At 40.2% G+C, this 11,335-nt stretch overlaps 1 protein-coding gene across 6 annotated transcripts in view; it reads right to left on the bottom strand.

Moving 5' to 3' along the window:
- Positions 1-1,992: 1,992 nt before the first annotated feature.
- ACBD5 (acyl-CoA binding domain containing 5) overlaps positions 1,993-11,335 on the bottom strand; it is a gene marked incomplete at its 3' end in the record, with an annotated part of 30,338 nt that continues 20,995 nt past the window's right edge. For 4 of the 6 annotated variants that reach the window (XM_083822939.1, XM_083822942.1, XM_083822938.1 and 1 more), the window contains 5 exons: positions 11,056-11,332; positions 10,044-10,243; positions 8,346-8,396; positions 7,943-8,052; positions 1,993-4,012 (listed from right to left, as the gene is read on the bottom strand). In XM_083822939.1, coding sequence (XP_083679065.1) covers positions 4,000-4,012; positions 7,943-8,052; positions 8,346-8,396; positions 10,044-10,243; positions 11,056-11,332 — 651 coding nt within the window. Of the gene's footprint in view, positions 4,013-7,938; positions 8,053-8,345; positions 8,397-10,043; positions 10,244-11,055; positions 11,333-11,335 lie in introns of those variants that run through there. The other 2 variants (XM_083822940.1, XM_083822943.1) reach the window with 1 other exon arrangement.

Genomic DNA, 11,335 nt, shown 5'->3' with positions numbered 1-11,335 from the left:
TATGACATCTTAAAGACAAATAGCCTCTAGCTCCTTGAAATAATTCTTAATCAGCTGCGGAAGTCAAGTAAGCTTCTATCTAAACTTTTCCTAACCAACTGCCAGGAGCTGCAGAACCACCTAAAAGTCTGACTTCTAAGTAATCTAATGCAAACATAACTATGCAGAGCACCAAAACACTGTGCATAAAGAGTTGTATTAACTTACCGTTTTGCTCTTAAACTCAAACCTTCTAAAATAAAATTATGGTGGTTCTACCATAGTTTTATAATGCAAATACAAACCCATAAATCCTGTAAACCATAAATAAGCCAGCTGACAAATCAGCATGTTTTATGTTATATAGCTGTCAAAGTAGCATACGTACACTGCTGTCTTTACCTGTTAAACCCCTTACAGTTAGCACTGAAGACTTGTAATTCCCCATTCTCTTTGATACCTTGTATTATCCTGTTCATAGCAAACATGGAGTTTAATATTATATTTGTGGTGGGTTTTTTTGCTTTACAAAAAGGTGTATCCCAGCTGTATTCTTCATGCATCATCTCGGAGAACCTCCTCGTTAACTTTTAATGCCACTTTTTTCCCCACGCCTGACTTAAAATAGTCCAGGGAAAACACAGAGAGCCGTAATCAAATGTAGCTGAAAGGGATTTAAAGCTTCTTCCCGTTAGTAATCAGTTACAACTATTTGTGTAAGCTGTTACAAGGTTTTGGCCCCTGGAAGCTCTGTCCTCTTGCTTGTGACATCTGGAGTGTTTCACCTGGTGTCTTATGAAGGCCTATGCTTTATGCGCCTAACGGACATATAAACTCTGTAGCATCCAGGTTATCCCCGAGGACAGTTTACCTGCTATTACACAGCTGGAGAAATTATAATCCCTGATCTTTATAGGTTTTACCACAGAAATAGTAATTGTCCAAGAGCGCTATCACAAACTTGCTATTAGGCTTGCCTAAATGCTGCACAAGTTTTGGATGCCCCAGTACTGAAATGCCGATGTGTTCCCAAGCTGGTAAGCTCCCATTCCAGCATGCTCAGGTTTCACCTTTGGTTACTCTTCTAGTGAACTGTTTTTTTTCTGTCTACAGAAATTCTGAAAAAAATACTTTGCACATTGTTGTGTGTGTGTATGTATATAAAATAATAAAAAAAATACTGCAGTCCTGCTCTTGCCTACTTCTGCATTTTTGTCTTTAAAAAGGTCTTATGCTCTTGGCCCTGTCTCAGGTGTGTACGGGGGGCAGGGGTCTGTTTTTACACAAAGGAACCTCTCACTGTTTCCCCACCCCAGCAAAGATCCTGATAATCAGTAGGAAATAGCGTTAAGGAGGAAACAAAAGCTTGTGCACTAACATCTTAAAAAGCATTCATGTCACATGTAAATGGGAAAAAAAAATGAAAGAATTCTGAAAGAACTGGCTCTCTTCTGGGTTCCTAAACTGAATGCTTCACAGACAGCAGAACGGCTTCTGCATGTTTTCAACAAGCCTGGCCTCTGAGCTGAAGTTTGGTTCACTGCAGGAAGCTAGCTGCGCGTTTGCTTCAACAGTGTCAACAGTGCAGCGGATGTTCAGCTGTTCCCAGAGCCATGCAAAACCCTTCTGCCTGCCAGCCCTTCTGAGGCGAGTACCAGCTAGAACAACATGTGCCAGTTCTCACTGCTAGTGCTCTCCTTATGCCACCGTCTCCAAGTTAAAGCTCTCTTGGTCCTCTGGCAAAGGATAAATATATTTCCTTTACCTTTAACATGCAATATCGGCTAACAAGAAATCCATCCAAGTTGTGCCAGGCCACAAGTTACAGTGGACTTGAGGTGCTCATACTTGCTGAGGGCCTGTCAGGAGTCACAAGTAAATAGCTGTAGAAGCGATGCTGCTTTGTGTTACAGCCCTTAGACTGAAGCTGCTGCTTCAACACGTAGCCAACAAGTTCTGCACAACCCAAGCATCCAATATGCAGCACTCACCAGCCATTAAGAAAATTCAAGATTAAATACAAAATATTAAAGGATTGATTTATTGAAACATTAATAAATAACACAGATAACACATGCCTACATTTATTTCAGTGGGAAGTTAACGGTTAAGTACCTTTGGGAATGTCTGTACCATCTCTAAAAGCTGGACACCTACATGTAACACGGTTATCAACTGGGAGAGGCACTCTGCGGTGCTTCATCCTGTCAGAAGACATGCTGCTTTGGGATTTACCAGTTTTGTGTGTTTTTTAAGTGACCTTCAAGCTAGAGCATCCTTCCTGTATAATAATTTCTGTTGTTTTTTTTTATTAAATCAATCGCTCTGAGGACTTTAAGCTACAGGCACAATGGCTTCAGGTCACAGTAGAACTTCCCTTCCAGCATAAGATTTGTTCAAACCTGAGTTTTCAGTACATCTCATGCCAAAACTGACCTCTGGCAGATGAAACTTTGCGATCGCTACAGCAGTCTTCAAAGATGTTCTGATCGTTTTATTTCAAGATTCAGCTTTACAAGAAGAAAATCAGAAGAAGGGAAAAAAAAACTATTAAAAAAAAAAAAAAAAGACTTAAAATTATAATTGCCCCCGTAAGACAAACATTAAATTCTGTGTTTTTTTTTTCTTTTTCTTTTTTTTTTTTACAGTATAGCTGTAAAAATGCTTTCTGAACTATAAAAAGATTTTCAGGAAGGACAGAAAATAGCTGTCCTCGAGAATGATTTGCAATATTTAGTGCAGATGGAGAATGAAAGTGCATCAATAATATGGTGACGTTTCTGAAGATTCAAATCTTAAGCACAGGTTATGTGATGGCTTATTTCTTTACAGCAAATTAATGTCTTCATTTTCTGTCAAGTTTAATTTTAGTGCATTTCTCTTTCCCAGAAATTTGGACAATTTAGCTATGTATGCATTGATCTATCTACATATGCACAACTCTGGCTGTATCCTGGTTAATAAATATTCCCTTAAAAAAAAAGAATTGGTACCAAAATTAGCTTACAAGTTTTGTTTTGAAAGAAAGTAGAAGGATAAGAGAGAAAAATACCAGAACTAATATTTTTCCTCATGTGAGCGGGGAAGAGTGCACAATAGATGAGGGATAGATAGATCTTTTTTTAATTTGACATAAACTGACAGAAGAAATCTTAAAATGCACAGAGCTTTGTAAAATCTCAGAGATATACTTACAGAGCTGGCTTTCATCTCATTCTGAAGCACCTTGTGCCTCAACTATGTATTTCAGCTAAAACAAACTGTTGTCAACAAGAATACAGTTATCAAAATTAAAAATATAAGGTGCAGCCTTTTTAGATGGATCCCTTGCTTTAGATGGATCACGCTACTTGCAAACTTGTATTTGACAATCCCTCTGTTACTAACGGCTCCAATTTCCAAGACAGATACCAATTCAAAAAATCTCCTTTACAATCTTAAAGGATAACTGAAGCATCCCACTTCATTTCTGATCAATTTACAAGGAAATTCATCTCACACTGGTTTAGCAGTAAAAATAACCAGCTGAATTCCTACGAGCTATATTGTATTTTTCCAACAGCTTACAAGGTATTGAATTCATACTTCATTAGTGCTTTCATCTCATAGTACGTAAACCTGTGGAAAAACAGGTAAGGATATTTTGATTGTAACATTATTTCTATATTGAAGTGACAGTTTACGTATTATTAACTTATTCTTTTACAAAGATATTTTGTCCATTATCTGACATCAGCAAGACTAGTAATTACTAAAGGCCCATCCACAAGCAAGTTCCAAAATAATTAATGTTCATGTGGTTTTAAGGATGGAGTTACTGAATTTATTCGTAACCTAGGAGCAGCGAATCATTCAAGTATCAATAATGTTAGTTCTTAAATGTTCAGCTCAAAGGTAGTACAAATATTACTGTGACAGAAGGAACATCATCCCAGATCCTGAGGTTCTGTAAGAATTCAGAATTCCTTCGCTTTCCAGGGCCATCTTCTCCTAGCAGTCTTTAAGCCAAGTCATCAATTCTCAGTTCTGTTTTCTAGAAGAAGACACACATACGTTAATGTAACATCACGAGAGGATTTTTCATTTATCTAAATATATAAATCAATTAAGGTTACATGTGAATGATTACCAGTGAATGCACCACTGCTTCCAAATACCTGGAAATTTGCCTTCTTGAGTTACAGAACAATCTGCAAGGTGACAGAACTAGCACCACTTACACCAAGGTGTACAAAATACCACTAAGAATTCTCACCTGCAGATGAAATTTATTACTGTTGCCTCCTACAGTACAGAGCATGAGATGAGTTTGTGGTAAAGGAAGATAATAGTGCCTGACCACATCAGTGGTTTGCAATTATGAGCTGTTTTCCAGTGGCTCCAGAAAACATGCCATCAGAATGTTCTAAAATCATGAGCTGAAGCTAAAAACTTCTCAATCATTATTAAAAATGTACTTCTATTTCTGATCTGCTTTTGGAGCGCTTAGCAGTCAGGTTTTCTTTGGTGAGGGCTATGGATGCAAGTACCCAGATTTTCAGCATAAAGTCCCTATAAAGGAGTCAGGGTACGAGGCAGGGTTAGGAGCCAGGTTGACACTTCATAAGAGTCTCAGAGTGAGCTGAGCTGCCCCATTACAGGGGCATGAGCTAGACACAAAACTCGTGCAGGCTGGGGAACGGCTCCTCAGCGCCCGTTCCATGGAACCTGCTCAACTGTGCAGCAGAGGTGTCAGCAGCCATGGCTCCAAGCTCAACGCTGCGTTACCTCACCGGGTAGCAGACTCCTGTTTCTGCTCTATGACGGTGTGTATTGTAAAACCCAACGAGCACAGAGAGGGGCAATGCATGCACAGCGATTGCCTAAAAGCTTACACACCTTCACAGTACAAGCTGAAACTGGCAATGGGACAACAGAGAAGGAATCTTGTTTTGCAATTCCATTTCATCTCTGAGTGTACTGATCACCTTCTGCCAATGGCTAAAGGAGATGAAACTCCCAGATGGAAAGGTGATGCAGGAACAGTCCATAAATTCTGGCTATGGGAACGTTTCTTCAGAAGCAAAGAGAACACAAAGCTGAAGAACACAAATGTCAGTTGCTTCTGTTCCTGAGATTCATGGATTGTATTAAGATGAGATGAACAAGTCAAGGACTGCCTGGAGCTATACTATCTGTGTCTCCCTCAGAGATACTACTGCTGGTAGCCTGTGGTACGAGTCCTGGTGTTAAGAACTCAAATTTTGATAAACTGTAGAGCATTCAGGAAAGAGCCACAAGAACCACCTCAGGTTTGGAAAACAACTTTAAAACGAGATTCCAGTTGCTCCATCCATTAAGTGTAAAGAAGAATTAAAAGGTGGCCTGGTTATAGCAATAAAGTGCCTATGGACACATCAAGGCCTCTTTGTCAAGTAAATAAAGATCTAGAAAGATCCAATGGATGAAAGCTGAAGTTAGACAAATCCAAACTAAAAATCACGTACCATTTGTTTATTCATTTCAGCTCTGAATCACACGGAGCAATGTCTTAGAAAAGCTGGTGGAATGTGTGTTTTTCTAAGAAATGAATTCTGACTGACCCTGTGAACTGACTCAGAAGCAGCTTGCAATTTGTGCTACAGAGGTCAAAAGAGATGATCAAAAAAGGCTTACAGGAACTGCATATTTTATTTTTAAAAAGGAAGAAATGAGAGACAACACATCTCTTCTAAAGCTGTTAGCTAAGCATTAAAGTTCACAGGAACATCACATAAGATCCTAAAAACAACTGTGTTGATTTTAATGAACTTTTTCCTTGCTGCTGAAATTGAAATCTTCATTTACCAGTGCAGAGGACAAGAAAATGCACAGAACTGCCTAAAAGCCTTAATAGTGAAACCTCTGGGTTTATGAGAAAATGCAAATAACATCCCTATTACCAATGGCAGCTCTGAGACAGGGTACCTCCTGGCAGAGCTGGCAGACTGAAGCCCTTGTGGGCATTATATTATTTACCATCCAATGGGCTGGACTTACAGGGTAGTGATCAGTGGCTGTTTAAATCAGTCCTGTTTAACATCTCCATTTATGCGCTGGATGATGGGGCACAGTGTACCCTCAGCAAGTTCGCAGATGACACAAAACTGGGAGGAGTGGCTGACGTGCCAGAGGGTCATGCTGCTATCCGGAGGGACCTGGACAAATATCTCCTGGCTGGAGGAACGGGCGGACAGGAACCTCGTGAAGCTCATGGAAAAGAGCAAAGTCCTGCACATGGGGAGGAACAGCCCCAGGCACCAGGACATGCTGGGAGACACCCAGCCGGCAAGCAGCTTTGAGCAAAAGGTGGACACCAAGTTGGACAAGAATCAGCAACGTGCCCTGCATGCAGAGAAGGCCGTTGGTGTCCTGGGCTGCATTAGGAGGAGTGTTGCCAGCAGGTCGAAGGGAGGTGATCCTTCCCTTCTACTTCACACTGCCATGGTAAGGCATGGACATACAGGAGAGAACCCCACAAAGATGATGAAGGGACTGGAGGAAAGGCTGAGGGAGCTGGGACTGTCAGCCTAGAGAAGAGAAGGCTCGGCAGATCTCATCACTGTGTGTAAATATCCGAAGGGAGGGTGCAGAGACGACAGAGCCAGGCTCTTTTTAGTGGTGCCCAGTGCCAGGACAAGAGGCAAGGGGCCCAAACTGAAACACAGGAGGGTTCCATCCAAACATCAGAATACACTTTTCACTGTCAGGGTGACCAAGCACTGCCACAGGTTGCCCAGAGGGTATGGAGTCTCCCTCCTTGGAGATATTCAGAAGTGGTCTGGGCACAATTAGATTGTGGCAGGGATTGGACCAGATGATCTCCAGAGGTCTCTCCCAACCTCAACCGTTCTCTGATTCTGTGATTTACCATACAAGAGATAACTAGAGCATTAAAACTTTTAATCATTAAAACGTTACAATTTAAGCTGATTCTAGTAAGATCTACACATATGCAGATTCTCTGCAGACTGACAAGAAAAAACTTGCAAGTAAAAGGTAAGAGCACACAAAGTTGAAGTGAGGTGTGAGGTTTAAGTATGTAGCAACTCGACAACATTCACTTGATATTCTGATGCTTAAAAAGTTGAGAAACAGGTAAGATGAGAGTACAACTGTTCTTCAGGTGAAGGAAGTGAAACGAGACATTACAAAAATACCAGAGCGAGTTGCTAGTAAATGTTAAATAATAGGTGACGGATGAGACTCTAACATATTTGACATTTTTCCTCATGGCACGAGGGAGCTAAAGAGTCTAGGCAAGCAGTGACAATGGCTCAGGAAGATATTGGAAGGGAGAGGGTCAAAGAACGTCATGGAGATAACCTCTAAGTTATCCAGCCATAACTTCTCATGTATACTCACTGAAATTATTTATTCTACACCAGACTTCATGGATTTAACCTAAGTTGCCTTTACTGAGCATACCCCATTGAGAGTCAGATTAACCGATACTTACACTTACACTGGGAAGTTGTCAAGGGGGACAAAACTATACGTGTCTCTTCCTAGAAGTCCCAGCTAATGCAAGGCACTCCTACTAGCTTCCAGCATTTCTTGCTGAGCATTTGTCTTGGGTTTGTGGGACTAAGACACACACCTTCCTATGATCACCACACCAAGGACTCAACGGTACAATCTGCTTTAGCCTTGTATCTTCAGAGCTATCAGTCACTGACACACAGAATGGAACATTAAGCAAGATGTCCTGAAGCAAAGAACTCAGGCAAACAGGACTTATCAAAGCAATGATCATCTGGCTCCCCGTTTTGATACCGACTTCATGTTTCAGATATACTGTCAAAGACACAGTGCAGGCACATACTCTTGCATTCTTATGCCTGAAGGCAGTTTTTAGGTCCTGTCTAAATAACATGATACACTTCATATTGGTCATCAATAGATGAAATAAAGTATATATGACCTATTGAATGCACATCTTTACCTTCGCTTTCTTTGAAGATATACATGCACCAACCACTGGGCAATAAATGGCCATACAACAGCAAAAGCTAAAATACCAGGAGAAATTTCAAAGGGCCACCACGATGGTTTCTAAGGAAAACAGAAGAAATTCCAGTCAGCAATCTGCATGCGCGTATAGAATACCACATGTGTACTTCACCAACACTTCAAATGCTGTAATATCAAGATAGAAAAAATTGGTAAGATCAGAAAAAAGATTCACCCAGCAAATAATCTTTTCAGACAGATTATTTTTTATCCCCTAGTCAAGGAAAAGACTACATGAAAAGCACATACTAAGAAAGCTAGATGTAAAATATTCATCTCTTCTTTTCTCACCATTCACACTCTTTTTTTACAAAAAGAAACATACAGTATTTTACCTTAGCAGAAGAGTCAGGCTGATAATTTGACTGCAGCATTGCAGATCTTGCCTTTAAATACAAACAAGGAGTGTTAAGTGCCAAAAAGAAAAGTGCAGTTGTAATATTTCTGCTTCACAAAGTGAGAATATTTAGTTCTTCATCATGTAAAGGCTTTGCAGCCTGTATATGCAACAGTTTGAGGAACAGTCCGTAATGCCTACAATCCTATCCTGAGAAAGGAAGTTTTCCCTTAACTTGTTAAAGAGTAGAACCAGCCCCCATGCAACCCACCTTTTACCACTTGGTTTCCAACTTAAACTCTCATGCTTCCATTACACTTTATAGCATTTTTATCACATTTCTGGGAGCTAAAATATGAGTCAGTGTCACTGACTGAACCTCTCTACAGCTTTGCAAAGCCCTCCTGCCCAAGTTGTCATCACAACTTCCTCATCTCTGGTCCAGTCCCAGCAGTTACAACCCAGAGGTGAAATCCCAGCAGCCTAATTTGCGTAATTCTTTACACAGTGGGCTGTATAAAGGCAAAAGCCATTCTTTTAGTGTGCTCTGAGCTATAGGTACAGGCATGTCTAGCAGTGTAAGGAAAGCGATTACTCTTATAGGCAATACAGAGAACGAGAAATACCAGAAATGCTTCAAGCCTTTCCCACATGCTACTGTGTTGCTTTCACAGAAACAAGTCAGCTTTCTAGGCCTTTCTTAATGAATGTGAGTGTGAACCAGAAGGTTCTTGACCCTGTTTCTACTCAGAAAGGGACAGCAAGCATGGCATGAACTGCTAGGGAAAAATCTTTTACTATTTCTTCATATGCTGCTTTGGTCCAAAAAAAAAATAATAATTAGATCTGTATCCAGACATGAGATCCTTGAAGAGCTGTGATGGAGCAGAATCATGGTTTTAATAAATCCTTTCTCCCTGGCTGCCTTACATTTGGAGTATGTGCATCCCATAGGATACTGCTTACACAGCTCTCTGGTTCTCAGGTAGCTTGAAATATATCAGTAAGCCAAACACAAGTATTTTTGATTGCTGATTCAACTATATTCACAGCACATTCTATCCTCCCACTTCCACTATTATGTGCACCACTATTTCCATTGAAGAAGGAAGAAAAAGAAACACTACATCAACAAGTATCTAAACTTGCGTAAGACTTCTTTTGCCTACCTTGTACACATGCTGTGAAACTCCAAGAAAGCTGGATTACTTTGCAGGGGAAGAATGCTATGAAAAATCAGCCTGCTAACTGGATAATGAACTCAGAAGAAGTTCTGCCTGCAAATATTTACCAATCTGGAAAATTAAGGTAATCTCACTTGCTCTGAAAATGCTTTGCGATCTCCTGACAAAGACATATGGGATCGTGCATTACTAACATTAACTATGATCTCTTTAGTGACTGCATAACTTGTATTGATAACTACAGCTGAGATTAGTCGGATAACAGAAATCAGTAAAATAATATATGGTTAATTTCTAAGTTAAAACGCATGCTTTTGTTCACAGGTTCACGAATCCTGAGTTGTGCTCCTGAGAGTAGGAACCAATAACAAATTTTAGGTTGAAACAAACTACAGAATATAATCGAAATTTCTTTACAGTTTAAGAAAATATTGTTTGACATTTTAATCTGAAAGCATAAAAATATCCAAGGAAATTTAATAAAAATGTAACCAAAGAACTTCAATGAATACCTGCGATGCTGTAACCGCCTCCAGCATGTGCAGCCTCTGAAGGACATTCTGCATGTCTTCCTGCAGCCGCATCAGCACTACCGCAATCTGTTCATTGAGGCTACCCCTGGGTCCTCTGTCCGATCCCCAGCGCTCTCCATCCCCTCCGCTACCCATCTGTCCACCTTGCGAACCGTCACCTAGCGGCTGAAGTCTGTGCCCTACGTTGAGAGGGGAAAAAACAGATACATAAACCACAGAATGGGCTACCACCTCTATTGAAATGTTTTTTTGAATGGTTGCTTAATTTTCTTCCATCCAAACTAAGTTCAAAAGCACTGGGAGGTTACTGCAACGTCCTTTGAAAAGTTTCCCTACAGCCTCAGTGTAACAGCATCATTCATTCAACAGCACCAACATTTAGCAAAAACCTATTAACTCACATCCCATTAAGAAAACAAAAGAAAAGAATCTGAAAAGAAAATGAGATCTGCCTTACTATAAAAGGTAGATATGTTTTAAGTTTGGGACAGTCTCCAGTTGGAATACAAAGAACATTGAAACAGAGTGATACCTTTTAACACCTTTCCACAATGCTCCCTGGTTTCAAATGAGACATCGTAGAGGTGTAAATGTATACGCGTTTAAAAAATATATATAACTTGCAAATAAACTCTTCTCATGCATAGATGGGTTTTGAAGACTACACTTTTAAGAAGGACATATGCCATAAAAAGCAGCTGGATTTCAAGGTAAGCCAAAACAGAAGCAGCCAATTGACTTATTCAAGATCTCTGTAACACAATAAAATCCTTTTGTAAAGCTTATTATGAATGAAATAAATACTTTGAACACAAAACTGATTGCTACCCACTGGAATTAGGATTTTATTATCTATTTTTACCATGAAGGACAGAGGCACTGTATAGTATGACTGTCTCACTGGATTATGTTGACCGGTGCTTCTTAGGCACCCATGATGTATGGCAGCGATGAAAACAAATAGAAAAAACAAAAGCTGTGTGCACAGTACCTCTGCTCCTTCTGACACCATAGAAATCCGCTTTTTCTCCACTTTTCTTCTCTTTGTGAGGGCCCCCGTTAGTGGCTTGGCCATCTTCTCCTCCACACTTGACTTCACCTTCTTCTTGAACTGCTCCTTCTACATTATTTCCAAGCTGGAGATTCCCAGAAGTCATGCAAACATGCCTTGGAAGATCCGTATTTTCTAACAGAACACTGTGATCTACATCCAAGAAATGGGATGAACGCTTTAAAGATCCTTTAGTTGATGTGATGATCTCCAAGGGCTA

Source organism: Anser anser (genome assembly GCF_964211835.1).
Source record: "Anser anser genome assembly, chromosome: 2".
Lineage (NCBI taxonomy): Eukaryota > Metazoa > Chordata > Aves > Anseriformes > Anatidae > Anser > Anser anser.
Note: the sequence above shows the minus strand (reverse complement) of the source record. Positions and strands in the feature narration are given on the sequence as shown.